The sequence below is a fragment of the Erpetoichthys calabaricus genome, chromosome 16, assembly GCF_900747795.2.
Source record: "Erpetoichthys calabaricus chromosome 16, fErpCal1.3, whole genome shotgun sequence".
Lineage (NCBI taxonomy): Eukaryota > Metazoa > Chordata > Cladistia > Polypteriformes > Polypteridae > Erpetoichthys > Erpetoichthys calabaricus.
Window position 1 is genome coordinate 72,084,391 of NC_041409.2, and position 20,942 is coordinate 72,105,332.

Sequence of the window (20,942 nt, forward strand, 5' to 3'; positions counted from 1 at the left end):
TCCAGTGTTATAAGTTCAAAGCCTGTGCCATTGTCAATGTGAAACTTGCACATTCCCTCTATGTGTGCATTGATTTTCCTTAAGGTCTTCCTGGCTGTGTATATCAGTGTGCCCTGTGATTTACTGTCAGCCTCTCCAGAGCTGTTTTCTGCCTTATGCCCATTACTACTGGGAAAGACTTCAAACCACCCACCACACACCCCCCAATTTCCACAGCCCTGATTTAAACTAAGCCTTTTGGAGAATGTTATGGTGTTTTTGAGTGCATGTTTCAGGCTCTCAACCCAAGCAACTTTTGAGTTTTATTGTTAATAAAAGAACCTATAGATGAAATACTATATTTATTGTCACTCACACCAATGATCATTCAGTGCAAAGGTAACAAAAAGTAAAGCAAAATTTTAATGGCTCTGAGTTCTACATTTATTCAAATGGAATTTTTTCCCTGTTTTCCAATTATGAGCACCTAAATGTGCTGTGACAGACTCAGTATCACAGTTAAGGCAGTGCTAGGAACTTAACTGAGAAGTTGTGCTTTGACAGTTTGAACACTACATGTATTGTGTTATAACAGTTTGATACTTTAACCTCCTGTTTTAGTAGAATTCCTCCTTATACTATGATGTAATAGCTTCATATTCATGCATAGCTCCACTACGTTTCACAGAGTTTACAGATTTAATGTGACAACATACTGTGACAATAGATGCACTGCACCAGCACTTGACCCGACACAGACAGACACGGGAGGCACACTTATAAAAACACAAGTGCTTTTTATTTTTCTTTGCTCGTGTGGAACGTCTTCCTCGTCTCCACGAGCCCACAGCACAGTCCAAAGCACAAGTCACCTCTAAATAATAATATATTCTCCTCCTTTCTTCTCCACTCCTCTCCGGCAAGCTTAGTCCCTCTCCTCCCGACTCTGGCTCTCGGAATGGTGGCTGCTGGCTCCTTTTATAGCCTACCCGGAAGAGCTCCAGGTGTTTGATGACCCATTTCTGGCTGCACTTCCGGCTGTGGCACTGCAGTGCTCCCAGTTGCCCAAACCACCCCCCCCCCCGGATCCCAACAGGGTCGTAGAGAACTCCATCTCCCATGGAGCCCTGCCAGAATCCGAGGCACCACTGCCATCCAGGGGGGCTGCCATCTAGCGTCCTGGGGGAGGTACTGTTTAGTCCATGCCTGTTCCCCTGGACCATATACAAAAGAGGCATCCTGGTTGGGACGTACGCCACAATACAGATAAGTACTGTAACTACATGTTCAGTAGCTCAGTTTCAGGCAGCTAGGAACTCGTATTGCCAGCAAAGAAAAACCTAAACCACTGTGACTATAGCAGTTTGAAAAATTGAATAGATGAATGATATATAGAGAGTTTGTTCTGAGCTCTATTTTTTTCCTTGTCATGTCTGTGCAGGCTAAAGCAGGATGCGGCTGCCTGGTGCCCAATCCTGGTACAACTTTAAAAGGACATTGTCCTGAAAATTCAATAGACTTTCTAGCTGCCAGCTCTCCTCCTGTTCCCCCTCCTTGCCTTCCCCAGTCTAGTAAGTCTGGCACAAACAGTGTGTGATTATCTCAAGGTGTTCATTACAGAATGCTGATTTAGATTTGAGCTCCTCCTTAACCTCAGGGATCAAGAAAAAATACAGCCAAACCTTGTAATCCAAAACACCACCTGCATAGCAGTGGCAAGCAAATGAAATGTCTCCACGGATACACCCATTGGACCAGAAGCTCGCCATGAGTTTCAGTTTATGTGAATAAGTGGCAGATTGTGTTTATGTTGCCAGTGGTCCTCAACGGGCATTTAAGATTATTTTTCTTGGAGCTTGAACTTCACTCAGGATTTAAGGGGTGCGCAGAGTCACTTTTATAAACAAATAGACATAGGTTAATGTACCAAAATTGGCTCTCTGTATGACATAATCAGCCACAAAATTAATTAAAACTGTCACTGAGTTTTGTTGTGGTGGCAATGCAGTGTGCTTTGAGGTGGTATTCTGTGTGAAAACCCCTTTAGAAAATAAATGTTGATCAAAAGAGGTCCATCCTATAATCATTTGATTCTTAACAGCAGCCAGTGTAGCTTAGCAGGTGCTAGACTTTAAAGGTTGTGTTTGTATATTCCTCTGCTTTCATTCAGTCATTTGAATTGTACAAACATGCAATTTGTGGTATAATTATATCTGATATAATTCATGGAAGTATTTACAGTCCTTGTTCTGGTTAAACTCCACCCCTCCTATTTAACTCACGTTTTTTATTAATCAGCAGTTCTTCTAATTAAAGTTGGAATTTACTTGATTTGAACTGTTTATTTGACTTTATTTAATTAAAAAAGAAAGAGGCTTACATGTTTACATTGGGAAGAGTGTGACTTATCACATTCCAATAATCCATTTAGGTAAAGGGAAGGAGTAGAAGAAGAAATGAATCTCAAATTAATTTCAATCTTCCTGCCTGCATTATGGATCTAAACTAGTACTGCTAGTATTTGTTTTGAAAAATACTGCATTGTAAGCACTTATGACCCAGATAGAACGTTCTTTCTCACAAGTTAGAACAGATACAGATCAGTATGATGCTGTAGTATTTAATTAATCTCATAAAATATTATACATGTTCTACTAAAGCATGCCTCAATATGCCTTGCAGTTTTTTGTTTTTATTCCCTGTGGGTTAAGATGTACTTTAGAACTGATGTATGTACTTTATATAACATACCATAGTATGTATGTATGTAACACAGTATCTATTTATTTATTTAGCTGATATTTTACTTTTTAATCGCTGCTAGCCATTGCACCAGAAAGGTCTGATACACATTTAAGAAGTGTATTCATGCCACATCCCCCTATTCAGGTGTAGCACCTTGGAGCTAATCCTTATTCTAAATTTACATGACTGACATCTTTTACCTAGTCATAGTTATAGTATTGTCAGGCGTATAGAATACTTACTGTACACTGTTCTAACATGTCAAAAGATGTTTGTTGCCTTTCAAGACCTGCTATAGATATGGATAAAAGATGCATCTGTTAATGATAATCATGTGTTAAGTTATTAATTGTACCATTGGAGACAGCAATGCATTAAAAGTCTGTGTTTTACTGGATTATGTCTTAAATATTGTAATGTCTACACAATATGGTACCACTTTCACAATCGCCACAGATTGTTTGCTATAGCATGCACCACACTTTGTCATCCCAGGGTGTATGCACAGACTAAGTGAGGATCAAGATAAAGTCTGAGTCCAACTTTTCTTTTAGGGTAGCATTTGATCTGAATCCAGCAATAATGCAAAGTCCCATTATACTCGTATGACTTGAACTTTCGGATGACAGTCACAGTTCATGCACACGCTGCAGTTCTAACTAACCACTGTGCTGTCCCAATTTAGATTAAACAAAGGAAATTACTTTGTGATTAAGACGAGAGTTAAAATGATAATTAAGACACATGGTATATCATAATGACGGTGATGGTAAAGGTTTCTCTGAATTTCATGTGTAGTATAAATAGTTTTAATGGTGCTATTTAAAAAAATACTGATTAATACACTTTCAAATAATAGAGTAAAATAATCAAGAAGTGTAGAGGGGTAATTGTTTGTGTGCTTACAGCATACAAATCTCTAAAACACATAAAATTAGATGGGGATGGAGAGGAATCTGAGAGTAAGTGAGAGATAGACCTAAATACCTGCGGTGGGTTGGCACCCTGCCCAGGATTGGTTCCCTGCCTCGTGCCCTGTGTTGGCTGGGATTGGCTCCAGCAGACCCCCATGACCCTGTGTTCGGATTCAGCGGGTTGGAAAATGGATGGATGGATGGATGGATAGACCTAAATACATTTATCTCTGTTTACACTTTCAGTATTATATCCGAGCAGCAAAAACGTTTTCTTAAAACTTTGTGAAAATCAGCTGAATATAATGGTGATACAGCTCTTTGTTTAAAGCACCAAGGACACTAGTGGAATAAGACAAGATTTTGATGGTAAATTTCAAGCAGCAAGTGTGCTGTTACAGCTGCCTTAATGTGAAAAGAATCTTAGCTAGTGGGGGATAAGTTACACAACTTAATGGCAGAACCAAAGGTAAAAAAACTTTATTTTTATTTGATGCCTTTTCCTCAGCAGAAACCTCACAAACCCCTATATAAGTACAGTATTACATAGCAAGGTTACTTATTAACTGCATTATTACTGTTTAAGGCAGGCAGCTCATATAACTTGCTTGTGAGTCACACACTGAGCAACTCACCAGAGCTGAAACCTGAACCAAATGTTTAGAGCTCCAGATGTCACTGCACCAAATTGGGACTTATAAGAGTATATAATGAAAAGACTGGAAAGGTCTAGTAAAGCAATAGCATTTATTATAGGGGTTTGTTTGAAGAAAAAAAGGTGTTTTTGGAATTTTTTTTTATATTTTAATGAGAACATGAACATACACATACTGTATATGAGGTCATGTCACTTAAATTCAGTGATTATGTACTCATCTATATACGTCACCATGACTCTTACCATTAGTAGTAGCTCTTTACGATAATTTGTAAGCTCAGATGGGAAAAGTGAAACAGAAGATAAGATGGCATATTCATACAACATATGTGTGTATATGTACATAAACAAAAAAAAACATGGAAATATTTTCTACAAGGTACATACACTACAGGTTACTTTCTACAGTATTGCAAGATTCCTAGAGAAAAGCTTAACAGATTCAGTCAGGACTTGTGCAGTGGTTTGACATGGCAGAAACAAAAGCTGTCTCACTTGGAGAAATTTTTTTCACCAAACCAGGTTCACCTATCTGCGTTATTCAGAAATAATAAATGACCACAACCTACAGAGGTCAGGTAGGTAAGACAGGCAAAGTCATGTCCCAAGCACCTCACTCTCTTCCCCCATCTTCAACACAAGAGATTAGTTTATCATGGAAGCATGCTAACATCAGCAGAAAGTAGAGTGATGTCTCCTTGGACTGAAAGATTGTTGATTTCATTGATCTGACGAAAACGGTACTTGTATTCAAAAAGATGGCTTTTGTTTACAGCAACACGGAAACTGTCTTCAGTGCACATGATTTTTATCTGTAAATTGAACATATAGAAATCATTATAACTTCTGTAAATGACAGCGAGCAGTTTTTACACAAATACCCCCGTCTCAGCAGCTTTGATTCTCACCCTAAACTTCTGGTACCTCATCTGCATCCCCCACACATATTAGGTAAAGTCCTGCCAGGCACTTTCCTCTTGGGCAAGGCTTACTTAGACATTTGTGGTAATCTATACATTTAGTTTAATATCTGTGGCATTATCAACACTGCCCTTTCTGCATCTGTCCTGTCTTTTGGCATGTATTTATCCCCTTAAATATCTCCCTTAACATATTAATTTACATAATAAAAATTGAGAATATTAATTTAAAAGAAGGTTATTGAAAAACTTCAGACTCACAGAATACGTTCCTTTGCTAAATTCATTGTTCTGTTAGGAAAGGAAATATACTCTGGATCAAGTGTATTCTTGTTATTGAAATTATCCTCCTTCCTCTTAGACAAGGAAGCAGTGCCTGCCATGTAGCCAGAAGTCAAAAAGAGAGCAACTGGGAGTCAAGTTTCAGACTTATGTAGACCACATACTATACCTCAAAGCGTTGGCCTTCTGCAAAAGGGAAGTTGGGTATATCCCTCTCCTCCTTGCCCCATTTATCACCAATCATGCTATTCCGCACCAGAGCCCTGCGACCTTCGTCTTTAAAGCGAGGATTAAAGTGAAATACGATATCATTCCCTCTCTTGATGTCAATCACAAACCTGCAAGAAATGTATAACTTTATCAGCATGGAGGAGGCTCTTAATTGCTTCTTATCCAGAAAAAGCATGCTGGGCTCCTCCACCCTGATCAAAACATCCGTCTAGAATAAATGAAGTAATAGTCTGTACCAAACAATTTTACCATGAAGAACTAGGTTAAAAAGAGCTACTACCTGAAAATCACATTTTTGTCTAACTAATGTGTAACTCATCAAGGATAGTCTGGTCAGTGAGACTGATATTTCAACCAAGCAGTCCTCACTTATGTTACACTCTTTTCAAAAAGAGTACCACCACAAGGCTCTTTGCCGAGAACACTGTCACTAAATGGAGGGTATAGTCATCTTTTCCTACTAGTTACAAAGCAATATAGCTAAGGTATAACTAGAAGACAGTTTCTAAATGAAGTGCAATTCTCAGATATTTTCTCTCCATTTTCCACTTTGTAATTAAGAAGGGAGACTTTTCCCACATATACTTGGGAGATGTTTCCTCTACTCTGTTGATTTAGATCTAAGACAACTAGTATGGCGCCTCTACCAAACCACAGTTTATGTCTTTGTTGTCTGTATATTTTTTTACTCACCACTAGTGGCATTTCTGCATTAGGTGCCAGTGAATCACAGCCTCACGAAATACTGTGCAAAATAAGTAATAAGTATCCCTCAGTAATTTAACCTATTATTCAAATATTTATAACAATCCTCAGCTTCTTAAGCATTTGTTTCAGTTTTCAGTTATATGCTCAATGTACTTAGTTAACTAGAAAAATACTGCTTTTTGTAGTATTTCAAATTGTCTTCATGCTCTATGTTGCAAACCTGTTGCTGGTTGAGAGTCCGGACTAATTGGCCCTGCAGCATTCTGTATACCCTTAGGTGTGTATGCACATGTGCAACCAGAACTTTCCAGTTTACATAGGAGGCCTGAACGTCATCACTCATATTAAAAACAGGAACACCAGTTGTTGTTTTTTTGTTTTGTTAATCATGTGTTTGCACTTCTGCTTCATGGTTTTCTCCCTTGATTATTATACACCAGTAATGGCGCACTGCACGATAACGTGCAGTGAATACACTTGACTTGAGCATTCATAGTTTTCATACTCTTTCTCTGTACGTTTAGCATTCATTTGCTCAGTGGTTGATGTGCTTGCTGCTTCCTGAGCAACTCTTCTTTTCTCCATCCTAGCAACCCACTTCTTCTCTTCTTTTGTTGGCATCTTTTCGTGTTTAAACTGATTAAATCAGTGTTTGTGTTGCAATTACTTAGTACATTTTCCTTAATTTTTCATCTTAAGCTGGCACTTGAGGCAGATTGAAGACTTAAGGTATGAAGAGGTAGGGGAAGTGATGGCAAAGGTGGTAGGGATGAGAATGGCGCCCGTACACATGCGCCGTACGGCTGTCCTGCTGGCTGCTGCCGAGAGTTGATTCTACAATCAAATAAAATAAAAATAAAAAGAGGACTAACCTTGGAGGTCAATCATCACCCTGAAAGCGGATAGTAGACATCACATAGTATAAGTGTACCAAATTTAAGGTCAATAGTTCAAATGTTTTGCGAGCTACAGGTGATTTAAAATCCTGGACAGACAAACGGACAGCCACGGTAGCGTATTATATAAGAAGACCAGCAAACTCATGCAAAAAGTCCAGTTCGATTTCCTCTTCCAAAATTAGCCATAGCAATAAAGAAAGAAAAAGAGATCAATATCAGGAATGCATTTTTTACATCTTGATTTTAACCCATCACTGAAGATGGCCGCACCAAATTCAAAAAAGCCACCACAGTTTCAACATTGTGAAAAATAAGCCAGCAGGATCAGAGTGCTATTTCGAAGAAGCACAGAATACTGGTGCAGAAATAACAAGTATGTATGTAAAATATTGTTTTTTCATTTCTTAGCTGGCCTTGCTTTGACAAGCAGATAGCTGGTCACATAGTAGTTAAAACTTCTACTAGACAAGCAGTGTGCAGTTTGAGTCATGCACTGTGTGTAGTCTGTGTATTGTTTCCTTGTTACTGTGGCATGTTCTTTTTCACTTCTAAACTGTTTGATTCTAAAGTTGAGGTGTCTCAGTTTCAGTTTAGGCAGTTCATAGCCAACATATTCTCCGAAGCAGCTGGTGATTGTGAGTCTCTCTCTCTCTCTTTTTTTAATAGCATTTAAGACTAAATGGCTACATTTTGTCAGATGACAACAATATTAGAGTTATCACAATGATGTATCGCCAGTCGAGACAGACTAAGCACCAGCATCACAATGTCAGTCAGTCAGTCATTATCCAACCCGCTATGTCCTAACACAGCATCACGGGGGTCTGCTGTGCAGGGCACACACACACCCACACACCAAGCACACACTAGGGACAATTTAGGATCGCCAATGCACTTAACCTGCATGTCTTTGGACTGTGGGAGGAAACCGGAGCACCCGGAGGAAACTCACGCAGACACGGAGAGAACATGCAAACTCTACGCAGGGCTACAACAGCACCACCCATCACAATTTTTGATTGAAATTTTTTTCTAACATGAACATTGTGTTAACTTCCATGTTTCACTAGTCATTAGCAGAAGAGAGACAGATATTATTAGTTAGGTAAATTAATGTTTATGGTAGAGAATTCTGCATGCATATAGAAAAACTCTGGTGTGGCACCATCAGAGTTTTCACTGAAAAAACCTACTGCCATCAGCCTACTATAACAACTTGAAAGTTAAATTTCAACAATTGTAGTAGAAATAGAATTATGGAAATGTGAAAATATGTTGGTATAAACTAAATGTCCAAAATTCATAAGTTACGTTATTTTGACTGATTTTGCATAAAGAATATCTTGGTTGACTTATTTCATTTCAAATTTAGGAACCTGCCAATTCCAGAAAAAAGATAGATAGCTTTCCAGTAAATGATGAAATTTAATTTCAGAAATATGGCATATGTTGCATTTTCATGTTATGGGTAATACAGGAAATAGAAGCGTCCCAGTAAGACGTTTACTGTAAACTTCCTTCTGAGTGGTGGCTGTGAGTTGGAGAATTTGTAGAAAACTTTGTAAAAAGGTTTTGCAAAGTTGTAACACAATAATATTAATCTCAACTCAAAATAGAAGTTTGTGGTTGCTTTATATTTGAAGCAATGTAAAATCCACTAAATATTTTTATTTGCTTTTTATTTTACAGAAAAAAGAGCAAATCTTGTTTTTTTTTTTTGTTTAGAAAACAATATTGTTCCTGCATTACTTCTAAAACTCCACCAGTACAGAACATGAAAAGAAAAAAATAGGAAGGTGTGATATCTCAAAAGACAATTCTGAAAATTCCTAAAGCACATGAACAGGGGAACTGTTGAACAGAATACTAGACCAGAAAGGCCGATGTCACATTACGTTACCTCTAGTCGTAGGGTATGTAAGGATAGCTGACTGCAGTCACTGATTTTGTCGCTGGACCATGTCAATTTAAACAACTAAAAATCTCTGGACATGTCACATTTACTGATCATGTCCAGCACAGTCAAGCTCACCCCATTTTCTGACAGCCAATTGTGCACTGTGTGACAAAGCTGGTGCTGTACAAAGGGATAATAGCTGCTGCTAGTTCATCAGCAGTCCCAGCCCTTTACTTCTTTTTTCCCTTCTGTTATGGTATGTAAAACATGAGACATTAGAAAGACAAGCATCTGTTCTGTTTGTGAGGTTCAAAACATACTTGTTCCTTATTTCTCATTGCTGCCTTCTAAGCATTGTATTTCTGGATAAGCATTCATTGCTTTTCAGCTCTCCTTCACACACTGCCTGCCCTTAAGATCAAGACAAAATGAAACCTGTTTGGTTTAATTGTAGTGAGTCACAGACTAGCTGTAGTGAGTCATTAGGTATGTCATCACATTAGGCCAGGGGTGGGCAGATTCAGTCCTGGAGGGCCACAGTGGCTGCAGGTTTTTGCTCCAACCCAATTTCTTAATAAGAAACCCTTATTGCTCAAGTAACACTTCAGCTTCACTTTAGTTGTCTCGCTCGTTAAGATTTTGAACCCTTATTGCTTATTTTAGTCTTAAACAGCTGTATTCTTGGTTTTTAATTGCCCCTAATTAGCAATACCATGCAAATGACAAAAGAGACCAGCATTTCTCCATTTAGCTTGTTTTCATTTACACCTCTGTGTATTTATCACGCACTATTTGGTTTAATTAAATACTTGGAAGGAAAGTGAAGAGAAAAAAACTGAAGCACTGAGAATTACTCATCTGTTTTAGACTTCAAATCATTTGGATGATATCCTTAGAAAGGAAAATAAATCTAGGATATGAGAATGACCTGACATGGCAGAGTTAAAGCACTAGCAAGCCATGCAATTAAATAACTGACAAGGATTGGAACAAAACCTGCAACCACTGCGGCCCTCCAGGACTGAATCTGCCCACCCCTGCATTAGGCGATTAGCTTCACAGGAGCACACCATCAATGGCCTTCGACTAAGATTCTGTAAATGAAGGCTATGACTGAAACCCGCTGCAAAGGTTGTATAAAGAATCATAGGCTTAAGAACGGTGTATCCTATATGTGGCGCCGTCTTCTACCATGAGGAAGAGTTAAAGATATTGTTCATTTCAGATATTATTTTAATTATTCCACTTTTCAGATTTTATTAACATGTTTAGATTGCATCCTTAATAAATGTCCCTTAATCTGAGGGTAAGGATCCAGAGGCGTAGCTAGGGTCTTCAGCTCCCGGGGACAACTGAAGATTTTGCGCCCCCTCCTGTTTGCCAAAATGCAATGGGGAACGAAAATTTGGCACCCCCTGGATGCTGTGCCCGGGGACAGATGTCCCCCCTTGCCCCCCCTATCTACGCCACTGTAAGGATCTGTGCTGGTATCTGTAAGCCTGCCGGTTCAAATCCCATTAGTGCCAGAAGGGATTGTACTCTGTTGGGCCCTTGAGCAAGGCTGTTAACCTTAAAAAATTGCACCAGGGATGCTGTATGACGGCTGACCCTGTGCTCTGGCCTCCAAAGGTCATGTGAAAAGACAACTTGGGGATTAACATAGTGTACCATGTACCGAATACTAAATAATCTTGATGATTCACAAGGGTTAGACTAGAATTTGGATTGTGGTCGTAACAGCTCTGCATATGCAGTATATTTGTTATTCAGAGTCACTGGTTAAATACCAAACAGACAGCATCTACTGACTAGTCTGCCAGTTATGACCGATAGATTTAGTTAGAAGAGAATAAGTCAATAAAATGTGTAGTAATACTGACCTTTGAGCATTGAGTTTAACTTCTCCCACAAAGGTGAGCATTGTTTTGTTGACAAGGCCATGGGGGATTGGCATATTGTAAGGAACAGGCTGTAGAAAAGACAGGACTAGAGTAAAAAAAAAATATCCAGAATAATAATCTATTCACAAATTTTTGAACCCTGGGCACTGCAATAACCATAGCTGACCCTATGAATACAAATAATATTGCTCTTTTCAATGCTATCAGCATAAATTATGCTTATTGTAATTTTGCATGTTGTACTGTAATGATAATCATGATAAACATTAGAACAATCTTGATGACAGCATGCTATTCAGCAAAGCTCATGAAACCTGTTCACCAACAGTTATTTCTCAAAAACGACATCAACTCAGCTTTTGAAGATGCAAATAACTCTTAATATATTATACACTACTTGGTAACTTACTTCATGCTATAACCAGGGGATTAGTGAGACAAAATTATACATTGATTCAAGTAGCTTTCAATTTTCAAGTCTGTTCTTGCTTTTTGTAGTAAAGGGTTACAAAATAACAATGCCCATCCTGGCAGTACTGGGAATAAGACAACTCTAGATAGAATGTCAGCTCATTACAGTTTATTCTCTATTCTCAGTTACTCCAGGTGTAATTTAATCTCCCAGTATTCACAAAACAGGAAAAGTCCAATTCTGGCTACTGAGACTAGACAGTGTGTGCAGCTCACTACAACTTATAAAACTCACCAGGGGTAAAATTGCACACTTTTATTTATAATCATTTTATGCTTTACTTCATATATTCATCTTCAACTAAAAACAATACTAACCAGTGGTCCTGACTGAACTGGAGCACTAGGTGGTGTTTGTCCAGGGAAAGACCCACCAGGTTGATATGGCCATCCCTGACCCCCTGAAGAGCCCGGGAACTGCCCTCCACTTGCATTGGGTTGTCCTGGCTGCCCAGGCTGCCCTGGCAACAATGGCCAAGTGGGCTGTCCTTGAGGGGCACTGTTTGATCCGGCTGGATACATTGCGTCTGAAAGCTGTAGAAGAGATAAATTAGTTACTTTGAGATACTATTCATTTTATATTGACGGATTGATCTAAGATAGCAATTTAAACTTTTTTGCTGATGTGGCTCCCTCAGATAAGTAAATACAGTACATTGAAGTGCCATGTTTTTGGGGATGAGTGATTTTTATGAGAGGCAGCACACATGCACTGTTACAAACAGGTATAGCAGACAGGAGAAGTTAAATTTTGAATGTTTACAAATATACAATGAACACAAGATATTAGTCCATATAATCAGTAAAATGAAATCAGATTACAAATTAGAAACATTTACAAAAAAGAGTAAGTCAGGAATTACAGAATTACAAGAAACAAATTAGTCCAAAGATAGAAAAAAGAATTACCTATAGGATTATAAACAATCAAATAGGTCATAGGTACCAAAAGTCCATGCAAATAATTTAGAGGAAAGAAAAGCAAAACATCTTACTGAAAACCCGTCCATATTTTCACCCTGAAATAGAAAGTATTAAATCAATTAATATTTTTCTTATAACATAATACATTTTTTTCTTTCTGTTTCCCAGATGAAAGGATGACAGATAAGGTGTGAAGTGATTGCACATATTTAGGATTGATTTATTGTCTAAAGACATATTCTACCAAGTTCCACCCACTTAACAAGATCAAGTTTCTCACAACATTTATAGTTTATTGGAGGTTTCTTTTATATAAAAGCTAAAAGGGCTGATACAATAGTCTAACCCTTAGTGCTGATGATGTGTTAGGTTTATAGGTCACTACTGTCACATGTACAGAGTACAGGGAAATTCTTATTTTCATATGCTAATCAGCATGCAGCATGTCATCACTCTCCAGTACAGTACCATGATTATTGAGTACAACTACCTTAGAAACTTCAATGTGTTCCTTACCTGAAAAATCTCAGAACAAACGAACAAAGTAAGGAAATGACAGTGCCCTAAAATGAAAGAGGAGAGTATTTTCTGCAACTAGGTGTACTTTTGGTGAAAGTGATTTACAAATCACAACAGTACAATGGTTTCCATAGTTCTGTATTTGGAGCACAAAGTAATGTTATGACCTATCCCATGGAAAATCAGTGGTGATATAGCAGTATTGTGGTGTACAGTCCAATCCCTTAGGTTCTTGGTCACAGTGCTATTACATTAAACTGTGATCCTGAAACATATCTCAAGATATTCACATCCAGGTCTATCACCTGAGAAAGAGCACAGACACAATTAGCCTGTCAATGAAATCCTCTGTATTAAAATAGCACTAGTTCTTTTGCTGAGACACCAGTCTCCACCCTAAGGTTCTAACACAACTTATAGGACATAACCTGAATGCAAATGACATGGAGCATTCATGCAGTCTATTGTTATTTGCGAATAGAGCTTAAGGGAAGGGCGTATCAAGTTTCAGGTTGTACAGACAACGGTATGCAGCCCAAGCTGGTATTTCAATACAATTTTTAACTGGCTTGTGAGCGAGATAGGGTGTGAACCATAGCCATCCAGGAGAGGCTCGGAGTAGAGCGGCTGACTCACTGCATTGAGAGGAGCCAATGGAGGTGGTTCCTGCATCTAATGCAAATGCCTCCTGGATGCCTTCCTATGGAAGTTTTACAGGCACGATCAACTAGGAGGAGATCCTGGGGAAGACCAAGAGCTTACTGGGAAGATTAAATATCCCAGGTGGTCTGGGAACACCTTGGGATCTCACCGTATGAGTTGGCAAGTGTGCCTGGGACAGGTGGGCCTCACTGCTAAGACTGTTGCCCCTACAATCCAGTTTCAGATAAGAGGTGAAAAATAAAATGAGATATTGCAAAATTATATATATGTATCATTACAATATTCATTTTAGTTTTTTAAAGTGATTTTGGTTCAAAGTGGTACATTAATTATCAAATGCGAAGCAGCATATAAATAAAGCACAAAATAATATGCAGTATGTTCAGGGACCTTGGTTTGAATCTTCTTTTAGTCCCTGTCTAGAAGAGTTTGCATATTCACCCCATATTCATATGCATCTGTTCTCTAGTTTCCTCCTATATTCTGAAGACTTGCATGATGTACTGTACCAACTGGTAATTTTAAATTACCCTGGCCTGTACAGAGTTTGTTCCTTCCTTCTAAACAATATAGCCAGGATTGTCTACATCACTTTACTACCTTGTAATAAAATATGCAAGTTCAATAAGTTGATAGACAGTCATTCAACATGCTGAAAGTTAGATGGCAATGAAGCAGAGAAAAACAAAAAATCCATTAAAAACTTCTAAGAAGTGTACCTCCTTGAGGCCACAGTTTTTCATAAAAGATCTGTATTGCTTAAGCCGTATAACCACCCAGTCGCTCCTTAGACAGACTACAATGCACAGCGAGCACCAGCAGGCAAATGTCCCAGATTGTGCAGTGGTCTAGATGATTTTTCCAACTGAAATACTGGACTAGTGCCCTCTTTGTGGTATTCTGGAACGATGTCATAACAAACATGCAAAAAATAAAAAAACAGCACTGTCTGTTAACTCAAGACAGATTTTTTTCTCATTTCAGCAAAGCCACTTGATGTGATACACTGTTTCACTTACTGAGTCATTTAAATAGCCCTATTAAATAATTTTTTTAATATGTTCATTTTAAAAAAAATTCTCCAGTGCCCGGACTATGTGTGCCTAAGAAGAATGCTAATTAAAATAATATTGTACTACACCCTCTCGGCCCTGAACTGGATTAAGCATGTTTGAAAATAGATGATACTGTACTTTTGTAATTACCCTTTCTGCCTACTTCATGTAAATAAGGAATGGGTATAAGCAAATAATGTTGTGATACTTTCTCTAGCTGACTTTTTTAGGAAAAAGTAGTGATGTAGAATATTCAGTCACAGTAACTGAATAGTATAGGAAAATATTTTCCTAAGAATGCAATGCTATCCAAAGTATCTTAGCAACTAACTTCAAAGTTACAGTTCAGTTTCTGTTTCTTTTGTATTCTTGAAAGGAATACTCCACCCAAATGTTATATTTTTAATATGTTACCCATGTAGTGTTTAGTGATATCTGAAAAAAATATAAATCTTGTGTTTTTATGCAGAATGGACAGAAAAAAATGTATGATATAATAGAAACCAATAGTGACCAGTGCTGCACAACAGCAAACAATGTGAAAAATGTCTATGGAGAAAAGAAAAAACAATGTCACGTTACTCATGTCATGTAATCCACACAGTTATCTAGCTGTATGCATAAAACATTCAAAACACGTTTTTGTTTTTTTGCTAAAATATTGCTAAATAGTTATTTCTGGAATACTCAGTAGACATCATAAACAGCAAACTAAAGCCTCATGGGAGTCAGTTTTTGGAATTGAAGTCCCGCCTGTGCCCCTCATTCATCCTGTCACCAATTCAAAGAGTGACCCCCATGAAGCTTCAGTTTCCTGTTTATTTGCACCTAGTATTCTACAAGTAACTATTTAACAATATTTTAGCAAAAAAAAGTATGTGTTGTGCATGTTTTTTGCATACAGCCTTTGAAGGAACTTGTGGATGGATTGACGAACCGACAGGGATGGTTGGTGGAACTTTTCCCAGCTGGGAAGACACTACAGTGAATGGGCAGTGAAGGACTGCCTGTTGGTGAAGTACGTTAGCCCAGTGAGCTGGGTGTCCTTATTCTGCTGAGGCTGCTCCAGTCCGGTGTTTCCCTGCCCTCATCTATCTGACCCAGATGTGCTTCCAATGTATTCTGTTAATTTACTAGAAGTATTTCTGAGTCCCACTTTAAAGGAAGCATGTCATTTTGAGTTTACATTAACCTAAATTGTATATTTTTCTGTTAACAATTTAACAATATCAAGTTCATTTGAAAGTACAGAAAATATTTTCTATTTCTTTGATGCCCTAAATATCAATGTATCTTCTTTTATTTATCTCAGTACTGTTAATGTTAATATTGCAGCCTCTTTTAATGGACTCTTATTGTCAGCCTTCTCTACAGATCCCTCCTCTTGCTAAATCCATTCAGTCCATCTTCATGGTCATGGTCTATCTACATTTAGCACCCTTTATTTTTCCTTTATTTCTTGACCCTTGTATGTTTTCCATTTGTCTTAGTCTGTTCCCCTCTGATTTTAGCACAATCGTTTGACTCACAGCTTCAGAGTCCTGGGTTCAAATCTTAGTCCCAACATTGTATGTGTAGAGCAGAACAGAGCAGAAAGTGTTCTCCCCTTGTTAGAGTTTTTCAACCTTTACTCCCAGGAGGTGCAGGTTAGCTTAATTTAAACGAACTCTAAACTAAATCTCCATGATTGATAGTGTGTGTCTAGTAATGGACTGGTATCCCATCAAAGAACTGAGATAGGCCCCCCTGAAATGCATAAGCAGGTTAAAACATGCATGTTGCCTACTATATATAGAGGGTTTAATGTACTGCTGTCTATCATAATGCTTCAAGTTATGTTTTGTGTGCTCTGCACAGTGCCTTGTGATGCTCTGTTTTGTGACAAATGCAAAAAAATAAAAACAATGATTGACTCAAATTAGTCATGGTCAAATAGCACAACAGAAGGCTGACAGAATTAATTCCTCAGTTTGATTCAGATGTCTCTGTGCTATATACCTAGGAACAGCTTGTTCATTATGATGGGCCTCTCCAAAAAAAACACCATAAAAATGCTGATTCTTCTGATTCTCCTACAGACTACACGACGTGCATGAGAGGAGCAGCTCATTGTTTGTATTAAACACCTTTCAAGCTCTGCACAGTCATCAGTCTTTGTCTTAAACCTGACCATTATATTGAAATACAAGCATTCATAAAGGAATATATGCACAGGTATGAACTGCATACATGTTTATTAAAAATAATAGTAAGAAAAGTACTCATTAGTATGCACTACAATGGACTGACTCCTTCTTTGTACCAGACGCTGGCTGTCTTAAGCAATGAAACATATTTAATGAAATGTATGTGGCTTTTAAAAGTTTTTTTTTTTTTTTTGTTAATTTATTTTAAATCTACAAATTGAATTTAGTAGTCCTAAAAGGGACTTCTAAATAGGCAAAAAAAATGTATTTTAGTCTAGACTCTTAGTAATCAGGTGGCTGTAGCATTGGTAGATCAATCAAAAATACAGTGCATATCAACTATTTAAAGTCAAATTTGCAACAGTTGTGCATAACTACCATATTTGGTCCCTGATTGTTGCTTACTTTAGAGGATTTTACAGCAAACATATTATTTAAAAATGAACTAGAATTTAGAGATTAATTTGAACGCGCATTTGTAAACAGTTCCTATCCAGCTTTACTTTTTCCTCCCAAGAAGGGCCTGTTACATTAACTAATGACTGTAGATGACAGAATGTGTTCCGTTCCTGTCTTAAACTCCAGTTTCCACGAATTTCTAATGGAGTAAGTGTAAAAGCCAAGTGTCAAGTACTTATGTGCTGCCCAAAACTATACGAACTAGGTAACATTAAAAAAATGTTGCTAGATTTAAAGACAAATTTATGTTCCATATCATTTCAAATTGGAACAAAGCTCCTTAAGGGAGTCTTTTCAAAACTTTTTTTTAACTCGCTAAAGTTCTTTCTGTCTTTTCATATATTGGTATTTTAAATATGGTTCTCTATTCGCCTTGCTCTCTTTGTCGGGACTGGGGCTGAAAAATGACTTTTAAAGCATTCTGTTTTGTTTTTTTCTTAGTTCGTTGATTGAGTTGCTTCCGTTTTAATGTTTTGCGTGCGAATATTAAAAAGGGAATTCTGGACTCGATCCAGAAAGCGAGTGTCGCGGCTGTCCCGTTCGTCACAATGGGCATTTTTCGTACTATTGTCCTTTAAGGGCTATTTGTTTTGTGTATCACTAGATTACACGGTTGTTTACAGTCAAGGCGCGAGCCGGTGGAGATTTGGAATTTGCAATTATCTCCCCACCTATTTTTTTACTTTGTTTTTCTGTCTTCGATTCTGGGAGACAGCTGGATTGCTTTATTTCTACTTCTTCTTGTTCTGCTTCATTAATATCACAAAGTTGTAAGCATTGCAACCATTTATTTTGTTAACTCTTCTGCTCTGAACGCCCCTGACCTGATCTTGATCCAAACAGACTCCAGCTACAGTAAGAGATCAAAAACTAGATCTAACCAGTCCAAAAAATTCCGATGTTCGAACTTGAAATCAAATTCATCCTTACCTGCTCGGATCAGTGGAGTTGATCACAGTTCTGCAAGTCGAACCCCTGCACTGCACCGATCTTAAACGCGCGGTAGTTAAATAAGAAGCAGACGCTCTGCCGCGCCCTCCGAAACCAGCGCAACCAGATTTTTTGGAAGGGCCACGCCCTGACTGTAGTGGAACCTGCCGGGAAGTGTTGAAAATATTTCATGGACAAGCTGCCTACTGTCTTTCCGTTTTTTTTTTTTACCATGAACGATTTCATTATAAAATCTCGTCCTCTTTTAAAGGAAAAAACGGAATCATTAGAAGCGTACAGTTTAGCGCATTGCATTAGGTGATGATAAACAGAGAGTTGTATGTGATTGCTACAGTTATTAAGACACATAAACAATAATATTCGAGTAACATTTTTCCAGGTGTCAGCAACTGCACCCAAGGTCAGACCTCCCTTCAAATGCCGGTTATTTGTTACTGAGGTTTGTAGACACCTTTACCCATCGATTTACAAAGTAAAATGATGTGCTTGTTTAGATATAACTTATGAGGGAAACAAAGTGATTTGTTCAAGGTCACACAACAAGTCTGAAGTGCTTCTGGACTGACTGCACCTTGATTTAAGGTCCTTAGTCCCCACTCCCCACTTGTTACCAGGTTGCGCAGGAAAGCTGTAAGACCCCCACGTTATCTTAATTAAACGTTTGTCTAGGCTACTGAATTTAAGAATGATCAGAGTGATGATTCCACTTAAACCTTTGCAGTGAAGTGTAACATACAGGGATATTTGTATTAAGACAATTACGAAACTTCAACGTGTTTTTGCTTAATATGAAACATTTTAAGACTTTGTAAATGTGGTGTAATGATATAACTTAAAGGGCATGTTTTCAGCTCTCCTGCACACGTGCTTTCAAGGAGATTACTTGCAGGAGAATCCTAAAATTGTTAATAAATGCATTTTTTACATAATATAAAGAATGGACAGCATGGTGGCACATTGGTTAACATGTCTTTCTGCAGAATAATACTGTATGTCCCATTCCCCTTTCATTTGACTATGTGGCTTTTCTGCCCAAATAAGTCTGGGTAAAGCTTTGGTGGCAAAATAATCCCAGTCTCATTGGTTGTCCCCAGCGATGACTGTAACCCCATCCAGGTTCCCATCTATCACTCAACCCTAAACTGGCAAGGGCCTCAGAAAATGAACTGATACTTGGATTATATCAGCTATAAGCCATACTTTGGTTTGAGTTTTTTTACAACAATATTTTAAGTTTAAAGAGTTATTTTTCCACACAGGTATTAAGTGGATTCTGAACATAGATGAATTGAATTTAAAGATGTGTCTAGTTTATTTTGTGTACCTGCTCAATAGGTTCGTTTTTTTTCAGCAAATCATTTGCTTTAATTCATTTGATTAAGCCTCTGTTGTTAACCTAATTTTCCTTTGTGAGGTTACAGATTTCATTAGAATTATAAAATAGGGAATACTAGCATTGATTTAACATTTGAACACTTTAAAATGTTGTTCTTCTAAATTACAAAACTGACCACAGGATTCTAATGTTCAAGTATGGGATAAACTGGCACTCCATGTACGGTAGGATTGGTTCCTGCCATGTGCCTGATACTCCTGAGACTGGCTTCTGTCTTCCTCAATAATGAATTGCATTAAGCATATTATTAGAGAATATTATGTTATGACAGAATAGGATACTTTGGTGCCCAGACAATTGAAGGGCGAAGCCTGAATGGTATAAATGAGGTTAAGAGTATAAACAATTTTGTGTTTATTGAAAGTAAAGCACAAAAGTGAGGAATAAACAAAGGAAGAATGCAAGGTTCAAATAAACAGAAGTTAGAACAATCCCCTTTTTCTGGTTGGACCTTGCTTTCTCTCTAAAGTAACACAAAGCACTCACTAATCTCACTGTTTTTCATAACTCACTTCTCATCATCCAACTGAGCCTTCATCCCAGACTCTAAAGTTAATCACCTCTATAGATTTTGAACTACGTGTAAAATCCCTGATGAAACCCCACTTCCAAAGACTTGCACGTTATGCAGCTATTTTAATGGAATGCCATTCATTTTTTCAACCTGTTGTTCAGTTATACTGTCGAGGAAATCAGAGATTAACGGATATTCTGCATGCACCTTACTTTTGTTTGGAATTTAAAAAGCTACTGTGTCCTACTGCGATTCTTTTCCATACTGGGTGTGTGTGCAAAAGTGTAAAATGAATGGCATGTAGAAAAGCCAGTGGATCCCCTGGAGCAAAATAATGCAGAATAATACTTGACCCTCCTAACACTTATGAGATTCTAAGAATAAGAGAAACTGTCCACTGGTGGCTGAATACGACCTTATTCTGTGGAAGTAATTGCAGAAATAGCTTGCTGAACTGCACAGGTGAAATTGCTGATGAATGCTATGGAGACCACACCCCCACATTCTCATGTCAGATTCCACACAGTCACCAAACCTGAAATTACAGAGGTATAGCCTGTCTTTGATTAAACAGGTATGGCACTTGAATCTTTTGGATATTCTAACAGACTCGTCCCAGTCTAAAATCCTGACATCTTAGCTTGCACCATTTACTAATGCATAATATGCC

At 37.9% G+C, this 20,942-nt stretch overlaps 1 protein-coding gene and 1 long non-coding RNA gene across 2 annotated transcripts; both read right to left on the reverse strand.

Moving 5' to 3' along the window:
- Window positions 1-4,371: 4,371 nt before the first annotated feature.
- On the reverse strand, window positions 4,372-18,483 carry lgals3b (lectin, galactoside binding soluble 3b). Its single transcript, XM_028822267.2, has 6 exons — window positions 18,342-18,483; window positions 12,601-12,624; window positions 11,924-12,139; window positions 11,114-11,202; window positions 5,668-5,836; window positions 4,372-5,108 (listed from the first exon to the last, which is right to left on the reverse strand). Exons 2-6 carry the CDS (start codon window positions 12,613-12,615, stop codon window positions 4,950-4,952), a joined length of 648 nt encoding a protein of 215 aa, XP_028678100.1. The 5' UTR covers window positions 12,616-12,624; window positions 18,342-18,483; the 3' UTR covers window positions 4,372-4,949.
- On the reverse strand, window positions 10,488-11,107 carry LOC127526035 (uncharacterized). The gene is made up of 2 exons (XR_007933667.1): window positions 10,699-11,107; window positions 10,488-10,533 (listed from the first exon to the last, which is right to left on the reverse strand). It is a non-coding gene; the product is annotated as an uncharacterized LOC127526035 (long non-coding RNA).
- Window positions 18,484-20,942: the final 2,459 nt, after the last annotated feature.

Coding starts and splice junctions, on each gene's coding strand:
- lgals3b (XM_028822267.2), bottom strand. Junction 11,203..11,923: donor CAGTTCAGTCAGGACCACTG/GTTAGTATTGTT, acceptor TCTTTTCTACAG/CCTGTTCCTTACAATATGCC. Junction 5,109..5,667: donor CAGAAGGCCAACGCTTTGAG/GTATAGTATGTG, acceptor TTCAATTTACAG/ATAAAAATCATGTGCACTGA.